General features: G+C 26.2%; 4 protein-coding genes across 5 annotated transcripts; 3 read left to right on the top strand and 1 right to left on the bottom strand.

The window, feature by feature from the left end:
• The first annotated feature begins 775 nt into the window (after positions 1 to 775).
• On the top strand, positions 776 to 4,054 carry LOC122507466. Its single transcript, XM_043620189.1, has 2 exons — positions 776 to 916; positions 1,809 to 4,054. The coding sequence occupies exon 2, from the start codon at positions 1,862 to 1,864 to the stop codon at positions 3,929 to 3,931; it is 2,070 nt and encodes a 689-aa protein (XP_043476124.1). The 5' UTR covers positions 776 to 916; positions 1,809 to 1,861; the 3' UTR covers positions 3,932 to 4,054.
• A 2,110-nt stretch (positions 4,055 to 6,164) lies between these two features.
• LOC122507468 lies at positions 6,165 to 8,928 on the top strand. Of its 2 annotated transcripts, none has more exons than XM_043620192.1 (2): positions 6,165 to 6,317; positions 6,860 to 8,928. In XM_043620192.1, the coding sequence occupies exon 2, from the start codon at positions 6,891 to 6,893 to the stop codon at positions 8,574 to 8,576; it is 1,686 nt and encodes a 561-aa protein (XP_043476127.1). In that variant the 5' UTR covers positions 6,165 to 6,317; positions 6,860 to 6,890; the 3' UTR covers positions 8,577 to 8,928. The 2 variants fall into 2 exon arrangements, with proteins under 2 accessions (XP_043476127.1, XP_043476126.1); XM_043620191.1 differs by having other exon boundaries at positions 6,191 to 6,343.
• Positions 8,929 to 9,384: 456 nt separating this feature from the next.
• LOC122507537 (neprilysin-3-like) lies at positions 9,385 to 15,790 on the top strand. Its single transcript, XM_043620303.1, has 18 exons — positions 9,385 to 9,541; positions 10,799 to 10,848; positions 10,954 to 11,115; positions 11,185 to 11,268; positions 11,434 to 11,591; positions 12,253 to 12,429; positions 12,676 to 12,777; positions 13,124 to 13,253; positions 13,339 to 13,438; positions 13,583 to 13,673; positions 13,898 to 14,071; positions 14,159 to 14,259; positions 14,435 to 14,493; positions 14,579 to 14,630; positions 14,714 to 14,802; positions 15,006 to 15,088; positions 15,198 to 15,368; positions 15,469 to 15,790. The coding sequence occupies exons 1-18, from the start codon at positions 9,504 to 9,506 to the stop codon at positions 15,688 to 15,690; spliced, it is 2,043 nt and encodes a 680-aa protein (XP_043476238.1). The 5' UTR covers positions 9,385 to 9,503; the 3' UTR covers positions 15,691 to 15,790.
• A 126-nt stretch (positions 15,791 to 15,916) lies between these two features.
• Positions 15,917 to 25,012, bottom strand: LOC122507536 (dynein axonemal assembly factor 5). Its single transcript, XM_043620302.1, has 6 exons — positions 24,128 to 25,012; positions 23,623 to 23,862; positions 18,359 to 18,554; positions 17,904 to 18,210; positions 16,614 to 17,604; positions 15,917 to 16,456 (listed from the first exon to the last, which is right to left on the bottom strand). The coding sequence occupies exons 1-6, from the start codon at positions 24,834 to 24,836 to the stop codon at positions 16,320 to 16,322; spliced, it is 2,580 nt and encodes an 859-aa protein (XP_043476237.1). The 5' UTR covers positions 24,837 to 25,012; the 3' UTR covers positions 15,917 to 16,319.
• Positions 25,013 to 26,984: the final 1,972 nt, after the last annotated feature.

Here is a 26,984-nt window from a genome sequence, read left to right as displayed (position 1 = left end):
CTTTCTATTAAAATTATGTGATAGAAACTGATTGTAATTGTTGAAAATTTTTGATTCAGAAACAGGATTGAAATGGAAAGAAATTTTTTTCTTTCCATTTCTATCAAATTTTTTAAACAGGGCTCTCACTGGATAGAAAAGTATTGGACAGAAATGGCATTCAACAGAATAGAATCTTTTTAATACTTTTCAATTTTTCGTTTCTTACTGGGGAAACTTTTGACTCCATATACCGAATTAAGTAATTTCCGAAAACACTTTTCCCGAATAATGTGTTAACAAAGCTGTTATTTATAAAAATTATACAAAATTCCGAAATTCTTTTTAAATGAGAAGAAATTCACAAAACTATACTATTTTCTCCCGACACCAAAAATTAGAATTTTAGTTTTGAATTAGAAACTTGATATTTTTACTCTAAGCTACTTTGGATAACATTTTATGATTTCCTATAATTTACGAGGCAACTCTCTCTTATTGTCAATATATATTCATGAAAAACTAGAAAAAGTAAAAAAATATATTTTGATAAATATTTATCAATAAAATTAAATTTTTTTTCTGCATATTGGCCAAATCAGAATAGAAACGTAACCGCGAAATCGCTGTTGCAAACGAAAGAATAAGTTAGAGAAGGATAAAAATATACACCTTATCCTTTTCTAACTTTTATTCTTTCGTTTGCGATTACGAGATTGCGAGAACGATTCCGGTTTATGGGGTCCCTGGACCCTAGATAAGATTACATTCGCATGTAACAACAAAATTGCTAATATAGTTGTAGTTCTATCAGTTTACTATTCCATGTTGTAAAATTCAGAGACAGCTGACAGAGTCAAGTCCGATTTTTTCAATTGTTAATGTTAACAATTGTTAATTGGGTTAATTGTAAGAATTATAACGTGCGTGTAAACCTGTAAGTAAAATATCAGTAAATCTTTTTGCATTATATGCAATTATATTTAACCCCTTTCTAAAGAATACCTAAGAAATTGTAGATACATATCATTTTAAGGTTATGTTTGTATTAATTTTACTGATTTTACCGTGCGGTTTTACTTTAATTATACGGTTTTTTCTTAATTATTTATTGTTTTAAAGTTAAATCAGTTCATATTAAATATTTTGTATGTTATGAAGACTTGAACATTAATATGGTTTACACTGAGAATCATGATCCGCATTGTATATAGATTTTCATTTAAAAAATTGGAAACAATCTGAAACCTTTGGCTTCTTATTACGTCTCTTTCTTCTGAACGCGTCACATATTTTCACTTTTCTTGGGTATTTTTAAAATTCTAATGTTTCTCAAAATCGAAAATTCATAAATTTAATTTATTATTAATTTAAGAAGTTGTAAATAGAAAATTTCATGACCCTGAAAAGTTAGCGTCGACTCTCAGCGTCGAAAACTATTATTCGGAATTTTTAGAGATGAAAATGACTAATTATTTCACTTTTTTTATTCGTCTAGAGAGAATTAAAAAAACGTTCAGGTCAATTTTTTTATTTAAAATTTTTAAAACCATTGTTTGTTTCTTTTTGATTGCGCAAAAAAAATTGTATTCGACGCTCAGCGTCGGTGCTAACTTAAAGTTCCTGAAAATTCAAAGTTTTTTTGTAATAAAATGCAGAAGTTGAATTATATTTACAATTTGTATTGAAAATTCCATATGCACGTTACTTAAAGTATGGAAATAGATTTTTTTCCTTTCCCAATAAACCTTTTTTTATAACTTTATTAATTTTCGATGATACATCGTTTTTCTCTAAAATTTGATAAGAAAAATATTTTTAATTTGCAGGTTTTCGCAAATTTTGATAATTATACACTCTGCGAAGACGGAAATTTTAAAATATGAATTCTTTCAAGATGGGAAGATTTTTGGCGAATGAGTGTTATGTTTGTAAATCCAGAGACAAATTAAAAAGATGTGAATGCAACATGATTTACTATTGCTCTGAGAATCATCGATTAGAACATTTGCCATTTCATGAAAGTTTTTGCAAAGTAATTAAGGAATTATTAAAAGAGAAAAAAGTGTCACACATTTATGAAGAGCTTAAAATTCTAAGCGGAGACGCTTGGAAAACAAAAAAATTGCAAATATTAAATGAAATAAAACAAAAATTAGGAAGAACCATGAGTCCTTTAGAACATTCAATGTTTAAACGTCCGCGAATATGTTTCGTTTGCCGTCAAGCAAGACAAGAAGATTTAACAAATTGTCCTGATTGTCCAGTGGCAAGTTTTTGTAAAAATCATCCTCAAGATGAAATTCACAGTATGAATTGCAAAGTGATGAATCAATATTTAAACATTTTGAACACAGCAGAGGAATTAAACATTGACTTGGAATTTCTCTCTCCTACTTTTCCATGTATTAGAAATAAGGGAAACAGAATTTTTGGCGAACTTACACGGACATTCCATGTAATTGACATGAAGGAAAGATGTTTAAAATCGAGATTATTGAAAATGGACCTTATTAACTTTATGGATGCAGCTTCGAAAATTAATAGTGCTTTACAAAAAGTACACGAAACGATTCCAGACGAATTGACAATTCATATCGATGCCCTTTCCTACGAACACGCAATTACAAAAGAAAATTATTGGGAATTTCTTTTGCATCTCAATCCACATATAAAAAAGTTAAAAATTGTTACAATTGCAACCAAAAATTGGTCCAATTTAGAGACGTCTCTTTGTCAAAATTGTCATTCAGAGGGAAAAGAATTAATTGTTGAATATTCGTCAAAAACTTACGACGATTACATGCTGGATGAAAATTATCAAGAACCAGATATTCTGGTTTACGTGAAAATCGTCGATGAGTGTAATTCTGAAAAACGAAATAAGTGGAGTGAACTTAACTGTCCCGTCATTTTGCGATTTGACACAAATTCGATCTTTTGTCAAACATTACAATTTCTCTCGCTTTCAACAGCGAAGTTTGAATTTATTTACGAGGGACAATTTAAAACACCATTCGCTACATTGTCGTCACTTGAAAACAAAGACTATTTTATAATTTTGCAAACAAAGGAGAACAAAGTTCTTCAAAAATCTTTTGATGCAGTAACAGGCGAAATTACCGAGGACAAAATCGCTACAAACACTACTAAAAATCTCTCAGATGTTGAAGATATTGATTTAGAAATTCTTAAATGCGTCGAAAGTAATTCAAAAGATGATTCGAAAAGTACTCCGTCAGAATCAAAAAACAATTCTGACAATAACGAAAATTCAAAGTTGGAAAAAAACGATAATCAATCTGCTTCCACTTCTTACATCGATTCAAACAAGATTATAGTAATTGAAAAAGAAAATACAAACACAAACGAAACCGAGGAGGAGAAAAATTGTGATAAGGAAAAGACGGAAATTAAAGAATCGAATAAGGAAGAAAAAACCGTAGATCGTGTGACACTTTCTCCATCATCATCTGTACGTTCATTTGTCATTATTTCGGAACCCGGAGAAGAGGAGGAAGAAAAAATTTTTAAAAACTCAGAAACAGAAGAAAATGGAAAATATTTAAAGTCTGTCGCCAATAAATTTCTCGTTCCAAATGGTAAAGGGCGAAAAAATACGGAAGAGGACAATATGGAGAAGAAGAATATAGAAGAGCGCAAAGAAAAGAAAAATGATCAAAAAATTCTCGTCAATTCGGAAAGTTTCGAAAAGAAAACGGATAATTCTTCTCAGTCCGATGTAATAGGACATGGTTCATATCTTGAAAATGAAAACGAAGATTTGCGACAACAATTAAATTTGGCATTCAAAGAAATAACGAAACTACAAACAAAATTCGATCACGTTTGTTTTCAATTGAACAAAAAGGAAAAGGTAATAAAGAATTTATTACGCGTTATTGTCAACTTTGAAGACACTGATTCAGTGTGTGAAGCGAACAAAATTTAAATCCGTTACGAAAAAACTCTTTTATTTTTTGTCTTTAGAAGACAATTTTTTGTTTTTATTTTTTGAATTTGAAATTCAAATACTAATTTCTTTTTTACTTCCTCTTTTACATTTTCAATGATTCGTAATTTTGAAAATATTTCGTTAAAAAATGTAAATGTCTACGTATTATAAATTAATACAATTAATATTATTTCTTTTTAAAAAAATAAGAATTAGATTTCTCTTTTTTGGTTAAAAAAAAAAATTCCTACATATTTTTGAATTTAAAATTCAATAATTCGTGAATGTTTTTGTATTTCCTTTTTGTATTTAAAAACTGCAACTGTAATTTTAAAAAAGTGTTTAAATAATGCAATTATCATTATGAATTGTAATAAATTTATATGAAAAATCAATGCTTTTATCTTTTTCAGCCCTTTCATTGACTTTAAATCCGAAAATTCTTTAAGAGTTTAATTATTTCAAAAAAAATTAATTTAAAATAAGTCTGAAATACTGTTCTTTTCAATTGAATAAATTTACGAAATTTTTATTTTTCGAAAGTTTCTAATTAAATAACATTAAAAAATTCATCAACTAATTTAAAAAGAATTAAACTAAAATTATTCCAAGAAATAAGTTCTTTAGAACTTTTAATCAATGTTTTTAAGAATTCAAATTTTTAAAAATTACTAATTATATTTCTAGAAAATTTTTACAGTAACTCTTTCAATATACAATTATTTTCTAGAATGAAAGTATTTTTTGAACGGCCCCTTATTTAAATACAAAAATAAATAATTTTTTAAATAATTGATTGCTTCTTAAAATTAAATTTTTATGAAGAAGTTTATTAAAATTTTAAAAAATAATTGAATTTCTGAAAAGAATTGAATTATTTATGTAAATAATTGAATTATTGGAAAGAGTTGTATTCAAAATTTTTTTAAATAATTGCAATTATTAAATTATTATTATTACAGTAGAACCCGGTTAATACGATCCCATTTAATACGATTTTCCGCTTAAGACGCTCATTTATGGTGGTCCCTAAAATTAAAGACATATATTTTATTTCCCGCTTAATACGTTTTCCCGCATAAGACGAATTTTTTGCGCGGTCCATACGAAATCGTATTAACCGGGTTCTACTGTATTATTAAATAATAATTATTAATTATTATTAATATTATTATTATTATTATTATTATTATTAAATAATAATTATTAATTATTATTATTATTATTATTAATTATTATTATTAAGAATTCATGAATTCTTGTTAAAAAATGTATTAACCCTGCTAAAAATAAAATCAGAAATAAAGAGAGAACGTCAGAAATTTTGATGTTTTGTGACTACTTTGATGATTCCTGAAGCTTTTGGTTAATTCTGACTAAAGGATTTTTTATGCTCCTGTTAAATCCTGATGTTTATGGATTCTGATTATTGAGCATTGAAATCTTTTTTTTTATTTACAGCCCCTCACCGAAATATAGCCGGTAAATGTAAAGTACCGTTAAAACTTGAAATTTGTGCGTAGCCCTTTTTTCACAATAGAATTGCGGGTCTATTGCAAATAGCTTTTCGAGATGTTGACTCTTCTAATTGTTTAGGATTCTACATTTTGCTTTTCTGACAATTGTCCTTTCTACCATTTGACTTTTCAGGAAAAATTCAACGTCTGATAATAATTTTTACTATAAATATTAATTATTTGAGACTTCTTTTATTTCAAACCTAATTTCTTTTGTATCATCTTTATAAAACATTTAAATTCTTTTTTCTTTAAATTATTTTACATGAAATTTCAGACAGATAAAAATTGTGACAATAAGAAAGTATAAAGTGTGTGAATTCGATTAAAATATTATTTGTTTACATTCCTATAAGGTTAAATGACAATTCGAAAGCATTGAATTTCGTTTAATTTACAATTCGTTTCAGCAGAAATTATTCTAAATTGCAAATTGTCAATTGTGAATTCGACTTAATAATTATTCGCTCTTTTCATTTTGGGGAACAGACCTGCATCCCGGACACCCGACACAACGCGCGTGCCCCCTCTGCCTCATCTACCAAATGCTTTCCCCTCCTTACGTAGGAGAAGTTAGCATTGGAGAGGGGGCACGTTTCACGTGCCGGGCATCTAGTGTGGAACCTGCATAAACGCTCCATAATTGTCCTGTATTTATACAATAAAGAAATTCTAACGATTCTAATTTTCCTTTGGGGTCCTTGGACCCTAGATAACATTACATTGCATGTAAACACAAAATTAGAAATATATAGTTGTAGATCTATTATTTTTCTATTCTATGTTGTAAAAATACTGTCAGACGGTGTCAAGTGTCAAGTGAGGTTTTTTAATTGTCATCAATAAAATATTAACAATTGCTAAATGTAAGAAAATTCTTAAAAACTCAAAGGTTTGTCAATAAAAAATTTATAAATGAAATTTATTAATTTAAACAAATTGAGAATAGGAAATTCCATGGAAAATTCAAAAGTACTTTTGCAATAGAATTCAGACGTTCAACTACACTTTAGATTGAAAATTCAATAAGCATTTCTTACAGTGCAGAAATAGATTACTTTCATTTTTCAAATAATTGTGACATTCCCACGAAAGGAATACCTAAAAAGGCTAAAAGGAAAAATATTTTAGGTTATGTTTATAAATTTTAAAGAAAAATACAGAAAGAAAATAAATTACTATTACAAAATATTGATGTTTAAGTCTTCATTACATCGAAAATATTCAATAAGAACTGATTTTAAATTTACATATTTTGAAAAGAAACTTTTAATCAAAATAAATCTAAGGCATAAACGTAACCTGTGTTTTGGGAGAGGGTCACAATTTTTGTTTGTAACTTTTATTGATTTTCCATAATACATTGTTTTTCGCTAAAATTTGATAAGAAACAAATTTCTATTTACAGGTTCCTGCAAATTTCGGAGAAATTGTAAAATATGAATTCTTCCAAGATGGAAAGATTTCTGCCAAATGAGTGCTACATTTGTAAATCGAGGGACAATTTAAAAAGATGTGAATGCAACATGATTTCTTATTGTTCTGAGGATCATAGATTACAACATTTACTAGTTCACGAAAGTTTTTGCAAAGTAATTAAGAAATTATTAAAAGAGAAAAAAGTATCACATATTTATGAAGAGCTCATAGATATATGTGGGGACCCTTGGAAAACGAAAGTAAATGAAATCTACCGAGAAATATTAAAGAAATTGAAACGAAATATGAGTCTATTAGAAAAATTAATGTTTAATCGTCCGCGAAACTGTTACGTTTGTTCCAATACACAAGATGAAGATTTAATCAATTGTCCCCATTGTCCAGTGGCAAGTTTTTGTAAAAAGCATCCTCGAGATGAAATTCACAGTAAGAATTGCAAAGTGATGAATCAATATTTCAAAATTCTTCACGCAGCAGAGGAATTAAATATCGACTTGGAATTTCTCTCTCCTACTTTTCCGTGTATTACAGAAGAAAAAGTAAATCAAACTGATATAGACAAACTTACACTTACATATCGAGTAGAAGACATGAATGAAACATGTTTACAGTTGAGATTATTAAAATTGGAACTCATTAGCTTTATGGACGTGGCTTCAAAAATTAATAACGCTTTTCAAAAAATACACAACACAATTTCAGAAGGATTGTTAATTCACATCGATGCCTTTTCCTATGAACATGCAATTACAAAAAAGAATTATTGGGAATTTCTCTTGCATCTCAATCCGCAGATAAAAATGTTAAAAATTGTCATTACTGCAACTAAAAATCAGGACAATTTGGAGACTTCTCTTTGTCAAGATTGTCATTCAGAGGAAAAAGAATTAATTGTTGAATATTTGTCAAAATCTTACGATGATTATATGCTAGATGAAAATTATCGGAAACCGGACATTTTGTTCTACGTGAAAATCGTCGATGAGTGTAATTCTGAAAAACGAAATCAGTGGAGTGAGTTTAATTGTCCCGTCATTTTGCGATTTGATAAAAGTTCGATTTTTTGTCAAACACTACAATTTCTCTTGCTTTCAACAGCGAAGTTTGAATTTATTTACGAGGGACAAATAAAAGCACCATTCAGTACATTATCCTCAATTGAAAATGAAGACTACTTTATTATTTTACAGTCAAAGGGAAAAAAAGAACTTCAAAAATCTGTTTGTTCGTCAGAAGGTGAAATCAACCAAACAAATACTCCAGCTCCATCGTCATCGAAACGTTCATTTGCAGCTATTGTCGAACGCGGTGAAGAGGAGGAAGGAAGGAAGAATAAAAAATCGAAAACTGAAAATGGTAAAAACTGTTCAAAGTCTATCGATAAGGAAAATTTTGATCCAAATGGAGAAGAAGGAAAAATTGCCAAAAAGAACGATAAAATTAATTCTTCTCAATCGTATATAATCAAACGCATTTCGTATCTTGAAAACGAAAACGAGGACTTGCGGCAACAATTAAATTTATCAGTTAATGAGGTAACGAAACTGCAAACAGAACTTGATCAGGTTTCTATTAATTTAAACAAAAAGGAAAAGGTAATAAAGAAATTATTACGCGTTGTTGATGACTCTGAAGACATTAAAATTGAAGACACAGTTTCATTGTCTGAAAACAACAGCATTTAATCCGTATTGAAAAAATGGCTCCATTTTTATTTCTTTAAAAGAAATCTTCTAGTTTTTCTTTTTTTTTAATTTAAAATTCAATTATTACTTTCTTATTTTATATCCCCGTTTACTGTTTCAGTAACTTATAAGTTTAAAAATATTGTTAAAAAAAATGTGATGTATTATAATGAATACAATTAGTTCTAGTTCGGTTTAAAAGAATGATTATCGACTTTATATTTTTAGTTAACACTGTTTTGAATTAAAAATTCAATCACTCTTTATGTTTTTGTATTTCTTTTTTATATTTAAACTAAAATTTTATTTTTTATAAAAATATTTAAATATTATGACTGTCATTAAAGTTCTAATAAATTTATATGAAAAATCAATGTCTTTTTCCTTTTTTTTGAATTTATTAAACATTATTAAAATTGAAGGGAGATAATAATTATACGTAAATTTTATGGAAAATTAATGTAAAGAACTAAGATTTTTAGAGAAAGATATTCTTAATAATGTACAGAGAGATGGATGAAGAAATATTAGCATTAAATTGTTTGCTGTATTTCAAGTGATAGATTTTAAGATAAAGACATTTTTATATTACTTTCTTTGAAAGAGAAAGAAGTAATTTTACAAATTTTTTTAATTTCATACAAAAAAATTGTCAAGAAAATAGAATATTTTAAAATCGTAAAAATATGATTTTTCACATATTCGCTTATAATATTGAAAAACATTATCAATATGAAAACAGTAGCCACGTTTTTTGAACGCATATACTTCAATTTTATGTCATAAATATCTTTAACGTCAAGGACAGTTTTTAGAAGATATAAATACAAGTTGCGTTTTTAAAAAAAATAATGTTTTTGTGCCTGATTTGTAGTTTAAAACTTTTGAAAATTAAAACAAAAACTTTTGAAAATAAAGTTTTTTAAAATGATTTGGAGAAATGTTCACTATTTACTGCAAATGCTGTAAGTATATCTTAGGGGAATGTAGTCAAGGTTGGTCTACTGTCTAGGTAGGCCACTCGCGTTTTTTTGTCAAGTTGACTAGCGCCACCTACGCGCATATTTGTCAAAGCTTGTCTTAGTGAAACCTAACTTTTTGTTCAATTACATTTTCGGAAAATCAAAAATTGTGTTTTCTGTGACGTCGGTACAAAAAAAGCTCAAAAAAAGTTTTGTGCATAATGTGAAAAACCATTAATAAAAGATAAAAAACAAATTGAATCGTCAAGGCAAGTATGCAGAAAATTTGTGGGACTCATGGTTGAAAGAAAAACAAAGTAAAAAATCGAATCCCGAAACGTATTTCTTTATTGTTACAACAATTCGGTAATGTTACTTACTGTCAAGGTTGGCCACTATGTGTTTAAAATGCGCAAAGATGAGGACGAGCTACTTCATTTGCAAAAACTGCAATTCTGTATAACTCATAATATAATTGATCATCTTATTAATATTTTTATTTTATTTTATTAATATTTTAGTGCAAAATTTTTTTTTATTTATATTTATTTTTTTATATTGTTTATTTTTATTATTTTGTTATTTCATTAAGTTACAAGCTGTAAACAATAAAGAATCAATTTTCCGTAACTCCAAACATGTTATTTTATTTTTTAAAGATTAATGCCCTTTGAATTTTAAACATGGCCGACCTTGACTGTAATGGCCAACCTGGACTACAAATTTTTTTTTTTTTAAATCTTTATAACTTTTTCATTTTTAAACCTATCAATTTACTTTGTACAGAAAAAATGTTCCTATTAAACAGGACTTTCCAACCATATACTTCAATTGTCCAAATTCATTTTTAAAAAAAAGTTATAAACAAAAGTCAAAAAGGTGGCCGACCTAGACTATGTTCCCCTACTTTATGTTTAATTTTGTTAACTTTATACTACCGAATTTAAAAATTTCATTTTATGATAAACGCGTGTTTAATTTTCAAAAACAATAGGATCTTTTTAAAACAGTTTTTGAAATTTTATATTATAATACTGCGCTATATTTATTCAATCCTATTGGATTTTTCAAAAAGCCAGATTGTTTTTGATACAAGGACGTATTTTCACGATCATTTTAAGACATTAAGTTTTGAGATCGGAGCATAGAATTCTGGCCAACCTAATGATTCATCGGTTGACGTGGAATGTTTCTGAATATATAATGTTTAAAAATTGTTTCCGTAATTAATACAAAAATATGAAATTCATTCGTTTCTAGATCTGCACTGGCAGTGGTTAACAGTTTCAGTTTTACTTTGAATGATTTATGTACGTATATATATTGTGTGACCTGAATAGCTAAAGTGGACATTACTTCCCAAATTAAGTTATTCGCTAGATATTTTAAGATACTAATAATTTGTTCATTCATAGCTAAAATGATGGCTCTTGGAATGAGCGATGTTGTACATCCTTGTGAAGATTTCTATAAGTATGCTTGTGATAATTGGGCAAATAATTTCCCGAGACCTGATTATTATCCAACATGGGGTCCTGATGAATTAACTATGGAATACTTAATTACTAAAATTAGAGGTGAACTTCTTATTAACATAAATGTTTTACTATATTTCAATCTTTTCAATAACTTCTTTTCATTTATAGAAGTATTAGAAAATCCAGATGTTGACCACAACAATTTTCATCTGTATAAGGAAAAACAATTTTATGATTCGTGCATGGATGCAAGTAAGAATCTCCCCTATATAGTGTAAATTATTGAAAATTTATTAAATTTGAAACAAAAACATGTTATTTTAGTAAAAATTTCAAAGAACGTTCCATAATGTGTAAGCCAATTTTCTTAAAATAAAATTTCAATTTATTCATAATATTACATAAAAATGATTGCAGGTATATCGGTAATGGAAGGGAGATTATTGTTTAGACAAATAATATCAGAAAGTGAAAAAGCAAGGCCACATTGGCAAAATGTTGCTGAATATTATGCTAGTAAAATTGGTGAAATTTCACTATTTCATATTACACTAAATAAGGAAAACCAATTACTGGTATGATGATAATATTTTATTTTAATTCTTTAATATACCTGAACCAGAAGTATTTTTTTAATTTTACATTAATATTTTAAAAACCTTAGAATTATATTTCTTTAATTATAATAAATCGTACAGTACGATGAGACGGATGGTATAGCTCGGTTGGCGAAATCCCGTGACTTGCGATCGCGGAGATTAAGCGCATTTGAGTGCGTTTATAGTACTTGGATGGGCGACCCTCTGTGGAACGCTACACTAGCCTGGGTATTTTTCGCTAATCGAGATATATCAAACGGGAGGTTTGACGCCGGGGCTATGTTTGTGCATTTGTGATGGCTATCCAAATGTACATTATGATGATCACTCGACGTCAATAAACTGGTTGTACTCGGGTGTAGGTTTTCTGCAGTTTTCTTCTACCCTGGCCGAATGTCCAGGCAAATGCAAGTACTCCCAACCTATAAGTCGGCTGCAGCCGCAAAAGTAGGGACCCCAAAGAGTTTGTGACTGTTATAGAAAAGTTTATAGTAATGATGTTGAGGAGATTGTAAAGGCCGAAAGGCATACAATGAAATCATACTTTACTTTGTACAGTACGATGAGAACAATTATGTTTAACGTAATTATTTTTTTCTTAATAAACAACAAATTAAAAAAATGAACACATCCTTAGATTACTAAACCATATAATACACCAGTAAACAAATTATTAAGGAGAGAACTAAACAGAAATGTATTGCTTAACTATTTGAAAAGTAAGAAACATTTTCTAATTTATCATGGCGGGCATCAAGAATCCAATTGGAATTTTGATGAACAATTCGACAATTTTTTATCTGGTTTAAAAGAGGTAAAATTATAATAACATTTCAAAGTATAATTAGTGAAACTCCATATTTTGTTTTAAGCAATTAAAATTAATTAAAATAAATAAAAAATATAAAATAAAAATAAATATAAATAAATAAAATTAAATTAAATAATTAATTAATTAATTAATTAATTAATTAATTAATTATTAATTAATTTATTTATTAATTTTATAAATATAAATATATTTATTAATTAAAATTAATGTATAAAATTAAATTTACAGCTCTTTAAATATCGCCAACTGTTAGAGACAGTTAGTATTGACGAGTTACAAAAAAAATATGATAACAATTGTCCTGCTTCATTTGGTTCATCTGTATCACGGGTACTTTTTATCGTTTTTTCTTTCAGATAATTTTTGCTAAAGCAGTAAAGTCGATATAGCAGTACGTTAAGATTGAATTACATCTATTATTATCAGTGGCGGATCCAGACAAGGTTTTTAGGTGGCCATCTATTCAAAAAAAATAAATCAATATAATGTTATCTCTTTCTATCTTATAGGAATATTTGACTCTTGGGGGGGCAAGCACCCGTGCCCCCCCTGGATCCACCACTGATTATTATTGAGAAAATATTTGCGCACTTGTTTATTTGCTTCAGATTATCTTTAAATTAAAATATTTCATTCTTCTGTTCATGAAAATTACAAATTTATTTATATTTTCTAGATTGATTGGCTTAGACTTCTTCAAAAACTTTATGATATTGATTTAAATTCTTCCTTTCAATTAGAAGTCGATTTTCAATATCTAATAGGATTATGTGCATTATTAAGTGAAACACAAGACGATGTAATCGGTAATAGCGTTTATGGATAATTTAACACTGTAATAAACATTCCTAAATGTCAAAATATTAATTAAATGAATAATATATTTTGCAGTGCGATATCTGCAATTTAACTTTGAAAAATCTGATGAGATGTTGTTTCATATGGATAAATCGAACCGTTTAAATGGAAATGCAATGACTCCCTTGCAGAGGTATATAAAAACATTTTTAAACAAATATACTAAATTTTTTATGTGCTACTCTATATGCTATAAGTACAACAAATTTAGTTTGAAAATAATTTTTTTTACTATATTTCCAATGAGATAGATTAACAAAAATGCTTTCAACAATAGGTCTGTGGAATGTATCACCATGATTCCAATAACTACTGGATTTTATGAAATATTAGCGGATAGTGAGGAATTCTATAAAAGAGAAGAATTTGTAAGATAAGTTTAATAATTTCTTTACTACGAATTCGGATGTAATAACATTTGTTTGGGAATTTTAATTATCAATTTATAAGTAGATTGTCAAATTGTTCTATTTTTCCTAGTGTCAAATCACTTCAGGTATTACATCCGATTCTTCATAAAATTACATTTTAATATAATGTATAATATTTATACTTACATTCATTATTATTATTGATTTTATAATTGAATTAGTTCAATGACCTGGTTGAAAGAATAAAATATGAGTTAAAAGTCGATATCAAAAATAGTTGGATGGATGATTTTTCAAAACAAAAAGCATTAAATGTGGTAACAAGTTTATCACTTCATATTAGCAAACTGAATTTTCCAGCACTAAGAAAGGAAATATCAACAACTTCATACGGTGTAAGATTCTATTTCTACTTAAATATAAACATTTTTAAAAGCAAAATCGACAGCTTTATAAAATACCTAATTCTGGACATTTTATAGTTTAACGTTACTCACGTTTCTTTGCAAAATTGGATCAATTTTAAAAAGGCTCAGACGACATACAAATTTGCATTGTCTCAAATTCACTCACAACCAGAAAGGTATTAAAATTCTATATAAAGTAAATCAAAATCATATACCGGCTTTCTTAAACTTTTAAAAGATAGTCTGATTCGTAATCAGTGCGAACATAAAAATCTCCGAATAATAATAAAGTAAATTTAGTTTCAACTTGAAATGTCATTCTGTAAAAAGGTTTATATATTGTTCTTATAGAAGAAGAAAAAGGAGTATGATAATGAATGCATTTTACGAACCAAGTGAACATCGAATAGGTAAATTAAATGAGTGAGAATTTTTTTGAAATAGATTAGAATTAATAAAGAGATGTCTCTGTTTAAAATCATTTTGTAATTTTAGTATTTTCGCCGGTAATGTTGTTTCCACCATTGTTTTCCTTAAATGCACCAATGTAAGTTGTTATAACTTTTAACTATTATTTGCAAAATTTTAAAAGTAATCTATAATTTTATTTCAAATTTATTCTGTACACAGAGCCTATAATTATGCAAGACTGGGAGTTTTTGTAGGCCATGAAATTTCTCACGCATTTGATCATTATCGTTTAGATTCCAAATCTGGGTGCAAGTATACATTTAGATATTTATGAATATTAAAATATTTTGTTTATTAATATGATCGTTTCAAACAATTTTTAAAATATTGATTGTTAGTATTGTATAACCTAATTCGTTATTAATAACGAATTGTTAAGATTAGTAAAAGAAAAGAATTTAAAGTAAGATTTCTAGGTTTGCAAGTTATAAAATTTCTTGTCTTTATACAGATACTTTTCAATTTAATCCATATCTGAATTATACATATGAGGAAAAATTGAAATGTGTATCTGATCAGTACATCAATCTTGGGGTAATTATAAACATATTGCATGCTCTGAATATGTCATAAGTGCCTGGTTGGTCCGAAAGTATCTTTTATTGAATATTATATCATTCTATTATAAATATAATTCTTATAGGTACCAACGACTACCCTCGTTGAAAATATGGCTGATATACAAGGAATAAAATTAGCATACAAAGCAATGCTGCGCTACTTTAGAGATCATCCAGAAGAAGTTGGGAAGAATAACTTGCCACATTTCAACTACTTTAATGATAATAACATATTTTTTATATCCTTTGCAAATGTGAATATTTTTATTTTTGCATATGTATACTTACATTACTTACAGAATAAACAGTTTATCTCATTAAGCTAAAAAAATTTTTTTTTAAATATTTTTTTAGCGATTATGTGAAACTCGTCGATCACCAATGCCTGTTATCTTACATTCACCAAATGAGATGAGAATTATTGGAAGTCTACAAAATATGAAGGAATTTGGAGAGTCTTTTGGTTGTCCAAAAAACACAATCATGAATCCCATTCAAAAATGCGATTTCTGGGAGCCAAAATATAATCCAAATATGAATTTATGCTCAAATTTTAATTGCCTTCGGATAAAGTAAAAAAAATTCTAATTTACATGTATATCCTACTGTATTTATCTAAAGAGTTAAATGAAATGTTGGCATATATAATTAACAATAAAATGTGTTTCAAAAGTGATTTAAAATTTGTTTTAATTTCCGGTAAATAATTTCCTAATTGTGAGTAATTATCATTAAACAATCAATTATCCTGTCATTCTCCATTTTTTGCTTGATTTAACTGGATTTTCTCAACATAATCATTTATATCTTTTTGGACAAGGCGCTGCATCACTTGGCACAGGGAAAGACAAGACTAGAGTAGAGGCTGGGCAAGATAGAACGCCATCGAACTCAGGAAAAGCTAGTGAGGAGTACAGCCCTTAGTTAGGGGTTTAAGGAGTCTGATGTGGTAGGATTACATAAGGTGTAATTATGTTAATAGTCAAGATTGAGGCAGAACAATCCCAATAACTACTCAGCTGGGTAACATATTAGGCAAATCAAATTCGGCCCGGGTATAATTATTAATGTAATTAATTTTTAAAAATTTAGTTTTGTAGTTGTTCGTATTAAAATATTTAGTACAAGCCAGACGTTTTTTTATTTTAATAACTATTTCAACAAAATTCAAAACATTTTAGTTATAATTATATATGTATACCTTTTTACGCTTTATTTAAATATTCATGCATAAGTGTCATTAACTGATCCAAACCTTCCTGATTTCGAAAATTCGCTCGACAATTTTCAATCTTCTTTAAAAGTAATGCAGGATGAACGTGACCAAGATCCATTAGAGCTTCTGAAATATATTATATATATAAACATAAATTTTATGTTCTCTTTAAGAAGTGTTGAAAATATAACAACCCAGTGCACACTGGAATGTCTTAAGGACGTTAAGGACTACATCCCTGTGCCCACTGAAAAGTTATCTAGAATGATAAATTACCACATACCTAGCACTAAGTCTTGAAATTTTTTTTCAGGATCATCTAAATGAATTATAGTACTGGTGTACAACGTATCAACATGACCTCTGCAAGAATTTAAATCATAATTCTTTGGCACAGATTTCCAAACATCTTTAAGAGCTCTTATAGCAGCGCAACGTACATCATCACAACCATCATCCAATCTTTTTAAGACAACAAAATACACTCCATGAATATGCTCTTCTGTAACATATTCTAGCTTCAAACCTAAACGCATCATAAGTGAGACTGCTTCAAGAGAGAATAGCCTTGTTTTCTTTGAATTGTCATCTATTAGCGTAGTCAAAATTGGTATAATTTTTTTAAATAATTCCGAAAAGTAGTCATCAGTTATAAATAATTGTAGAGATCCAATATTAATTTTCTCATTACTGCTTTTCGTAGTTCTTTCCTCAAAATGGATATCATTTAAAATTTTAAACAATAACGAAGAAAGACAACATACGGATGCTGTTCGTATTGATTCTGCTGTTCGTCCGACAGACCAAACTAATCCTGGTACTATTACTTTTTTAAAAAGTAAGTCGATAAAATTAGTAAATTCTTCCTGATTCTCATAGATTACACATCCATCTCTTTGACTATTAAGATATTCAGAAAGTAGAATATATTGTTTCAATCTCACTTCAGCATTTACACTTTCGTTCATAGTTTCTTCAAAGATCGGACAGACTAGGTTTAAAAAGCGTCCGATGGCTTTTGAAGCGTATAAAAAACATCCTCGAAAAATGCTAAACTCTGGAGTATAAATGTTCCAAAATTCACATCCAGTTCTTAAATCAATCAAAATTGTGTCAATATTGTTTAAAAATAACTGATCTAAATTTTCTAAATTATCCACTTTTGCCAGTTCTTCTAATAATTGTTTCGCTTCGTTTTCTATTAAGTTATTTGTTGTTGTAGACAGTATAGTAAATATAGTTCGGAATAAATTCTTTGAAATCGTACTACAATCCTTAAAAAACAAATTTTTATTTTCTTAATTATTTGCTTTATTATAAATTATGAATAAAATTGTCACTTAACAGAAGTCTAAAAATGCTAAAATGTCAATATTCTTCGGCATTTTTAGAGTTTTATCAAATGATAATTTATGTCAATAGAAAAATTGGTCATATGAAAATTTAGAAAACGGAAATTATGAAACTCAAAAGCTGGACAAAAAGAAAATTCTGTTAGAGGGTTACGCCCTGAATAGTAAAATTTCTGAAAAACATAATTTATGTAATGTTGATTGATAAAATATATGCATACCTCCTTACAAACCAGAAGCAGAGACTCACAGCAAAATAATAATTCTTTTTGATAATTCGTTTTTCTGCTTTGACAAACGTATTTCTGTTGTAGAAAGTTTCCCAGTTTTTCCAAATGCGGAACTAGCTCTTTTCGGTTGGTGCCTAACAAAATTGATCCAAAGACTCTTAGATGACCTACAGATAAATTGTCTTCAAAAAATTGAATGATAAGTTCGCAATAAACTTCAGGTGGAATAAAGAATCCTATATACTCGGCAGCTTTTTTAACATTTTCTACAACTCTATAGTCTTCATCGTTGCACGCTCTAAAAATAGATTGTTCATGACTTATTTAAGAATTGAAAGGCAAACTATCTAGGGGTAATCCTGGGTAGTAAGCAGCTTTTGATAAATTTGAATTTAAGTATTGTATGATGACTGTCATTAGTTCTTAATATAGTTATTGTTAATTACCGAAACATTGATGGAAGAAGTTTCTCAATGTGCTGGGTAACACTCTGTTCTACATGTAAAATGAGTTCACAAAGTAATTGCGCAGAACGAACTCTTATATCCGCTAACCAGTCATCAAGCTCTCTTCCTATGGCTCCAACTAGTTTACACAAATTTTGTTGCGAAATAACTCTACATCCTAAGTTTGGCCTTTTAACTGCAAACATTATGTAAAATTGTAAAACATGATTTATTTATAACTAAAATATAACTTTTTGCTTTATGCTAACACGTCGACAAATAAACATATATCAGTAAAAAGCAAAAACACTTTAGAACTAAGAAAACACAGGGACACGTTCGGTTCAAGTCAAATTAAAAAGAATTGATCTCATAATTATTTTATTATTTTAATGATGTATTCAGTGTGTCTACTGGTCCTTGAAGTCCTGGAAAAGTCCTGGAATTTGAAAAAATGTCCTTAAATGTCCTGGATTTTGAACTTTTGTCCTTGAATTTTCCATATTTTGCTTTTCAATATTCAATAATTTAATTTAAAAATTTTACTTAAATTTAAAAAAATAATTTTTTTGATCCATCAAAAAATAATTTTAATTTGTCGTTTGATTAAAGAAACTATCTACAATATTGATTTTTAACTCTTTTTATAATAAAATAAATATTTTTGTTCAAGTAGGTTAATTTAAATTAATTTAATCGTAATATGAAATAATATTATACTACAGGGTTGCCACAAAATTTTAAGTTTGTTTTTCCCTGACTTTTCATATTTAACTATAATAATCGTCGTATTCATTCTGTCCAGTCTGTCCACACCTGAAGTTAGTCATGGTTATTCTTTTGTTTTTTATTCGTTTTGATAGAAAATAGAAATAAAATATAAAATAACGATTTTTTAACAAAATTTATGCTTTTGTTTTTTATGTTTTGATAGATAATATTACATTTTTTTATTTTGTTTTTATTTTTTTTGATTTAATAATATTATTTTTATTTCTCAAATAATTCAAAAATATTTTTATTAATCTAAAAAAATTATTAATATTATTATACTATTCATTATTTCCTTTGATTCTAAAAAATTAGCATTTTGTAACAAACATTTTAGAAAATTAACAAATGTAAATCCTGTAAAATGTTTTCTTTTTTTTAATATGAAAAACTTTATTATACTTAACAAAATTTTGACTTCTTCCTTGACTCTAAAGAATATTCTGATTCTCTCTAAAAATGATTAGATACTCCAAAAAATATTCCATTACATTTATTTACGAATTTCTTTAATTCTAAAATTATTTAAAAACATCAATTACTTCTTTTCTAAATAAATTTTAATCATTATTATTTTCCCACAGGAATAAATTATTTTTAATAATTTTTGAAAAAAGTTCTTTGAGAATTTTAAAATCCATTTGTTTACGAAATTTAAATTATTTAGAAATTCTTCAACTAAATACGAATTAAAAAATAAATACTTCAAATAATTTCAGAAAAAAATTCAATTAAACTTTTTTAAAATAATTAATTCTACAGAATTGTTAGTTATAATAGTATGAAAAATACAAATTTTTAAAGAATTTGATTTGGAACCATTTTAAAATTTAATTATTTCTTAAAATTCATGCTATAATGCTTTTAATATTCAATTATTATGTAGAACTTTAACTGAAATTCATTTTGAAATAAATTTTTATTAGAGAATTCAATAATTTGAATGCAAAAATAAATAATTTATTGAATAATTAAAATTTCTTAAAATTTAAGTCTGATAAAGAATTTTATCAAAACATTTTTAAATTCATTTTTTGAAGGCACAAATATGAAATTTTATGCAAAGTTAGCAAAGCAGTGATATATTTTGTAAATTTCAATTTTTAACGAAATTTTTTTAAATTTTTTAATTATTTTTTGTGATTAAGTAGTTAAGTGATTAAGTACCAGTTTTTATTGTTAATAGGCATTATTATTAATTATCTATTAATACTAGGAGAAACTACACGCGCGTTTTTTTAACTGTCACCTGTAATAATTTCAAAAGATAACATTTTTGTAATTTTTCATAAATTTTTCGAAGAATTTTTTATTGAAATTTTGTAAAGATAATCGAATTTTTTTTGAGTAATAATAATAATAATAATAATAATAATAATAATAATAATAAATTAAATACTTTGTTTGTCAGGCGTGACATTTACTACTTATTTATATTATTTATAAAAAAATTTTAAATACAAATTTCATAAAATTTAATTATTTTTTTAATTTTTAAATAAAAAATTATTCCAAAATAATTAATAAAAAATAATTTTTTCTCGATAGTTTTTTAAAAATTAAATTATTTAACCCGTTGACTGTCGCTGACGCATATATGCGCAAAACTAAACTGGCCAAAAGTGTTTCATGACGCATATATGCGCAACTAAAAAAAGTGATTAAAAACTTCTTAAATGTTCCTGAAACCGGTTACTCGGGGTTTTTTGAGGTCGCTGATTACGAATATGACATTCGTTTTCCAAAATTCAAAATGGCGGATCCAATATGGCGGACAACAAAATAAAAAATTGATCAGATTGACTTGAAACGTAGTACTCGGGGGTTTCTGGGGTCGCTGATTACGAATCTGACATCAGTTTTTCGAAATTCAAAATGGCGGATCCAAGATGGCGGAAATTTTTTCAAAATTCGTCGAATTTGTTGAAACTGAATACTTGGGGATTTTCAGGGTCGCTGATTACGAATCTGTCATTATTTTTTTAGGGTATTTATCGAAATTCGATTTCACCAAAAATTATCATACTGATGTCATATTAACCAGTTTCAAACAAATTCAATAAATTTTAAAAAATTTTCCGCCATATTGAACCAGATATTTTGAATTTTGAAAAACTGATTTCAGATTCGTAATCAGCGACCCTGAAAATCCCCAAGTATTCAGTTTCAAGCCAATCTGGTCAATTTTTTATTTTGTTGTCCGCCATATTGGATCCGCCATTTTGAATTTTGGAAAACTAATGTTAGATTCGTAATCAGCGACCCTTAAAACCCCCGAGTAACAAGTTTCAAGCAAATTCGACGAATTTTGAAAAAATTTCCGACATCTTGGATCCGCCATTTTGAATTTCGAAAAACTGATGTCAGATTCGTAATCAGCGACCCCAGAAACCTTAGGGTACCAAGTTTCATAAAAATCCATTAAAATTTTTTTCAACACACTTTTGGCCCAAACAGTGGAAATCTCGTTGACAGCCAAGGGGTTAAGAAAATTAATTTTAAATCTGTAAAGTCTAATTATTGTTAAAGACAGGAAGAGTTTGAAATATATAAAATCTTTTCAATGCTCAAGAATAACATTCAGAATTTTCTTATGAATTCTTAAAATTGAATATTATTCCAGCACTTTTGACAAAATTTTCTGACTTTTTCCTGATTTCCCTAAATAAATTTAGAAAAATAGTGATTTTGTGTAGAATTCTTCTGAATAATTGAATTTTTGAATGTTAATGACATGAAAATAATATTAATTAATTTTGACTAGAAAACTATATTAGAAACAAAATAACAAATAAATAATTAATTCTTATTAAATGTAATTTATTTTTGATAATTAATAAGTCAAAAATAATGTAATGAACATATTTTTCATTATCGTCTCATTGGCATTCACGCTTTCATTAATTTTCATGTGACATGTAATGTAAAAATTACATTATTGTTATATATATATGTTAAAAGTGAAACAAGAAACTTCACGCGCGCTTTAGCGCGCGTTATTTTTGCTAGTATATATAATAAAATCATTATTTTATTTCATAAGAATATTGTAATATTTTTATATTATATAATAATAAATATTTTAAGTAAAATTCATTTTTTAATCAATTTTTATTAGAAAATTTCCCGAGAATTCAATTATTTAAATACAAAAATAAATAATTTATTCAGTAATTATATGTTTTTAAAATTGATTTTTTATCAAAATTTTGTAAAAATAATTGAAATTCTGCGATAAGTTTTAGTTGTTTTTGAAAATAATTGAATTCTTTATACGAATTTTATTAAAAATCTTTTTAAAGAATTGAATTCCCGCATGTGAAGAATTTTATTTGTAAAAATAATTGAATTCCAAAGAAAAATATTATTATTTATGAAAATAATTAATTTCTTGTGAAGAATTTTATTCAAATTTTTTTAAATAATGGAATTTTTCAGAATTTTTAAAAATTTTTTAAAAATAATTAAATTCTATCTGGAAATTTCATTAAAAAATTGAAAATAATTGAAATCTGACAAAGAATTTTAAAAACATTTTTTTTAAATAATTAAATTCCTGTAAAAATGTTTATTTAAAAAAAAATTGAATTCTTAGAAAGAAATGTATTGAAAACAATTGAATTGTATAGGAAAATTTTATTAAAATTGCAATTTAATGAACTAAATCATGCAAAGCAATTTTTTTAAACATTTTTTTAAATAACAGAATTATTAGAAGAATTTTTTTTAAATTTTTCGAAATAATTGAATTTCTCAGACTATTTTTTTTCAATTTTCTTTATATATTTGAATTTTTTCGAGAAACTTCATTAAAAAATTTTAAATAATTGAATTTCTGTTAAATTTTTATTAAAATTTTGTTTAAATAATAGAATTCTTTTGGAAAATTTTATTAAAATAGTAGCTGATATCAAAAATAATTGAAATGAGAAAAATTTTTTAAAAATAATTGAAATTTTGCCAAGAATTTTATTAAATTTTTTGAAAATAATTGAATTTTGGAGAAGAATTTTATTAATTATAAAGATTATTGAAATTTTGACGAGAATTTTTAAAAAGTTTTGAACATAAATTGAATTTATGCGAAATTATTTTTAAAAAAATTATTGTCAAAAATAGAAAAAATTGAAGGGTTTGTATTAGAATTCTTGGCAATTTCATAGTTTATGCAGCAAACAAAAAAGACACCAAAATTCAGAATTTTCCCATAAATTCTAAAAATTTAATTTTTTCCAGTACTTTTAGTTAAAATCCCTGACTTTTCCCTGAATTCCTTGACTTCCCTGACTTGTGGCAACCCTGTTACACATATAAATGTCCTGGAAAAATAAGAAATCTGTCCTGGAATGTTCTGAAAATGTCCTGGAATTTTAAGTCATAATTTCAGTAGACACCCTGGCTCGTGTATGAATGTTTAATGAAAATAGAGTTTAATAAAGAATTCACACCTCTCAGAGCCATAAGTAGAAGGTAATAAATTCATATGCTCTTACTGTTTGGAGGATAATGCTCAGGATGTTCCGTTAAGAAATCCATTTTATTTTTAAATTTATCATCGGATTCATTTTCATGCATGTATTGTATACCAGCTCTTTCCCAAAGTTCTGCAGCTCTTGCTCTTGTTTCGGGAATTTCATCATGTAATCCAGTCATAATTAAAGGAAGAATTTTATGCCACCAAGAATATCTATCTCGTAGTTCTATCATCCAGCAACCTGCTACTTCCACCACAGCTTATAATAAAAAATAAAATAATAAGTAAATGTGAGTATAAATTATAAAACTCAAATTTCAAGTTTGTCAGTATTATAATTAATTGACTAAGATTAACACGATACATCATTTTAGGACTTATTTTAATGAAATGAAGTTAAGTTTGAAGCGAACTATTTTCATTGTAATATAAAAAATTGTTTAAACTATATTTTCAATTATATATACATTTTTATTATCTTTAGAAACGAATATGTAATTTTAGTTAATAAAAAAAATATTTACCTGATCTAACAGCAGAACTTTGATCGAAAAGTTTTTCAGCCAAAGGTGTTGCTACTTCTTCCATAGATTTGCTGTTACCATACAATAAGACGTCTCCTATGGTTTTGACGGAAATTACTCTCACTTTGTAATGTTGATGTGAAAAATTGCTAAGAATCGGTTTTACAAAACTCTCCGAATGATGATAAAAATATCTTGGTGCACTTTTAGCTAAAATTGATATACAAGAACAACTTTCCTTCTTGATATTTGGATATTGGTCTTCAACAGTTTTTCGCAAAATTGCTACTAAATCTTCAAAGTAAGCAGGCAGAAAATCTTTATAAATGGGGATGATAGTTGCTAGAAGGGTAACACTTTTAAGTCTAACTTCTTCTGACGATTCAATTAATTCTTGGGAACCCAGTCGATTTGTCAAAATTGGAATCGTATAAATAACATGCTTATCAGCTGGAGCTAATGAAGTTAGAAAGAGTTTTATAATATCGAGAGCAGCATCTCGACATGCTTCCGATTCGTCATTTAAAATATGAACCAATAATTTGTGTACATTCTCCCAAATCTCGAGCAATTCAGAGTCTTTTAAACATGTTTCTCTTTTAAAGACAACTTTCAGAAGTTCGTCTAGTCCTTTTTTTCTTTGAAATTTGTCATCTGCTTTTAGAAGCAAACAAAATTTGCTTAACTCTAATTCCTCAACTATCAACATTCTGCGATAATTTATGTAAAATTTTTAAATTTTTTATGTAAAACTGTCTATTATGTAGTTTTTTTTTGGTTATTGTTTTGTGGTAATCTCTGAATTTTGTTTCAGGTGTTTATCACACGAATATTAGATGTAAACATTTTTAACAGTTTCTATAGCAACGTAAAACACTTAGTAATGATTGATGTCATTTATTACAATAAAATCAATAATAATAGTACCTAATAGGTAATAATTATTTTCATTATTATTACTGTGTAATAAAATTTAATAAATAATAGTAAAAATATTTAATTGTCTATTTCTATAAAAAGAAACAAATTTATTAATAAGACAGAAAAAATGAAGACATTCAGACTTCGTTTTTTTCTGTCTTATTATTAAGAACACTCGGACGTTAAATAATTTACAATAATAAACTAATTTATATTTTTTTAGACTTGTCGACTATTATAAATAATTTTTAAAAATAATTACATTTTACAAAGAATTCTATTCAAATTTTTGGCAATAATTGAATTCATAAAAAGCATTTTATTATTTATGAAAATAATTGAATTCTTGCGAACGATTTTATTAGAATTTTTTAAAATACATAATTGAATTTTCTAGAAGAAATTTATTACTTTTAAAAATAATTGAATTTTCAGGAATAGTTCTTTTTTTTTATTTATCTTTAACAATTGACTTCTTTCGAAGAATTATTTATTGTAAATAATTGAATTCTTGGGAAGAATTTTATTAAAATCTAAAAAAATAATTAAATTATTTCAAAAGAATTTTATTAAAATATTTGAAAAATAAATAGATTCCTGTGAAAAATTCTAACATTTTTGCAAATAATTGAATTCTTCCAAAGAATTTTAAAAAAATATTTTTTTAAATAATTTTTTTTTCGAGAAATTGAAATTAAATTTTTAAGAATAATTACATTTATCAAGCAATTTCTGTAAAATGTATTAAAAATAATTGAAATCCTGCGATGAATTTTATTATTCATGAAAATAATTGAATACTTAGTTTGCTAAGAATTTTATAAAAATTTTTTAAAATAATTGAATTTCTGAGAAGAATTTTATTATTTACGAAAATAATTGTATTCTTGCGAACGATTTTATTAGAATTTTTTTAAAATAATTGAATTTCCAAGAAGAAATTTATTACTTTTAAAAATAATTGAATTCTTGTGAAGAATATTGTTATTTATGAAAACAATTGAATTTTGCAAAGACTTTATTAAAAGGCCTCAAAATAATTGAATTTTGGGAATAATTTTGTTATTTATCGACAAAATTGAATTGTTTCGAAGAATTCTTTATGTAAATAATTGAATTCTTGGGAAGAATTTCATAGAAATCTAAAAGAATAATTGAATTCCTGTGAAAAATACTAATATTTTTGTAAATAATTGAATTCTTCCAAAGAATTTTAAAAAACCATTTTTTTAAATAATTAATTTTGTCGAAGAATTGAAATTAAATTTTTAAGAATTTTATATTTTTGTAGCAATGTCTGAAAAATTTTATAAAAAATAATTGAATTCCTGAGAAGAATTTTATTATGTATGAAAATAATTGAATTATTGCGAAAAATTTTATTAAAATAATGTTTAAAAAGAATTAAATTTCTCCGGGAAATTTTGTTATTTTTCAAACTAATTAAATTCTTCATAAGAATTTTATAAAAATTATTTTAAATAATTAATGTATTCGAAATATAATAAATATTATGAAAATTTTATTTTAAATAATTGAATTCTTGTGGAAAACTTTGTTTGTGAAAATAATTGAATTTTTCGATTAATTAATTTAAAATAGTAAAAATTATTGGAATTCTTCGATGAGGTTTATTATTTACGAAAATAATTGAATTCTTGCTAACGATTTCATTGGAATTGAATTCTTGGGAAGAATTTTATTAAAATCTAAAAGAATAATTGAATTATTTAAAAAAAAATTGAATTAAAATTGCATATTTAAATAATTGATTCTTATAGAACAATTATTTTATTAAAATATTTGAAAATAATTGAATTGCTGTAAAAAAATTCTAATATTTTTGTAAATAATTGTATAAAAAATAATTTAAATCCTGCGATGAATTTTATTATTTATATAAATAATTAAATAGTTGCTAAGAATGTTATTAATA

This window comes from Leptopilina heterotoma, unplaced genomic scaffold (assembly GCF_015476425.1).
Source record: "Leptopilina heterotoma isolate Lh14 unplaced genomic scaffold, ASM1547642v1 Lhet_47, whole genome shotgun sequence".
Lineage (NCBI taxonomy): Eukaryota > Metazoa > Arthropoda > Insecta > Hymenoptera > Figitidae > Leptopilina > Leptopilina heterotoma.
The sequence above is the reverse complement of the archived record's forward strand: the minus strand, read 5'-3'. Positions and strand labels throughout refer to the sequence as shown.

Coding starts and splice junctions, on each gene's coding strand:
- LOC122507537 (XM_043620303.1), top strand. CDS start 9,504: ATGATTTGGAGAAATGTTCACTATTTACTGCAAATGCT. Junction 11,269..11,433: donor TGATTCGTGCATGGATGCAA/GTAAGAATCTCC, acceptor AAATGATTGCAG/GTATATCGGTAATGGAAGGG. Junction 14,803..15,005: donor TTTAGATTCCAAATCTGGGT/GCAAGTATACAT, acceptor GTCTTTATACAG/ATACTTTTCAATTTAATCCA.
- LOC122507536 (XM_043620302.1), bottom strand. CDS start 24,836: ATGTTGATAGTTGAGGAATTAGAGTTAAGCAAATTTTGTTTGCTTCTA. Junction 23,863..24,127: donor AAGTTCTGCTGTTAGATCAG/GTAAATATTTTT, acceptor TTTTATTATAAG/CTGTGGTGGAAGTAGCAGGT. Junction 18,555..23,622: donor TGAGCATTATCCTCCAAACA/GTAAGAGCATAT, acceptor TAATGTTTGCAG/TTAAAAGGCCAAACTTAGGA.
- LOC122507468 (XM_043620192.1), top strand. CDS start 6,891: ATGAATTCTTCCAAGATGGAAAGATTTCTGCCAAATGAGTGCTACATT.
- LOC122507466 (XM_043620189.1), top strand. CDS start 1,862: ATGAATTCTTTCAAGATGGGAAGATTTTTGGCGAATGAGTGTTATGTT.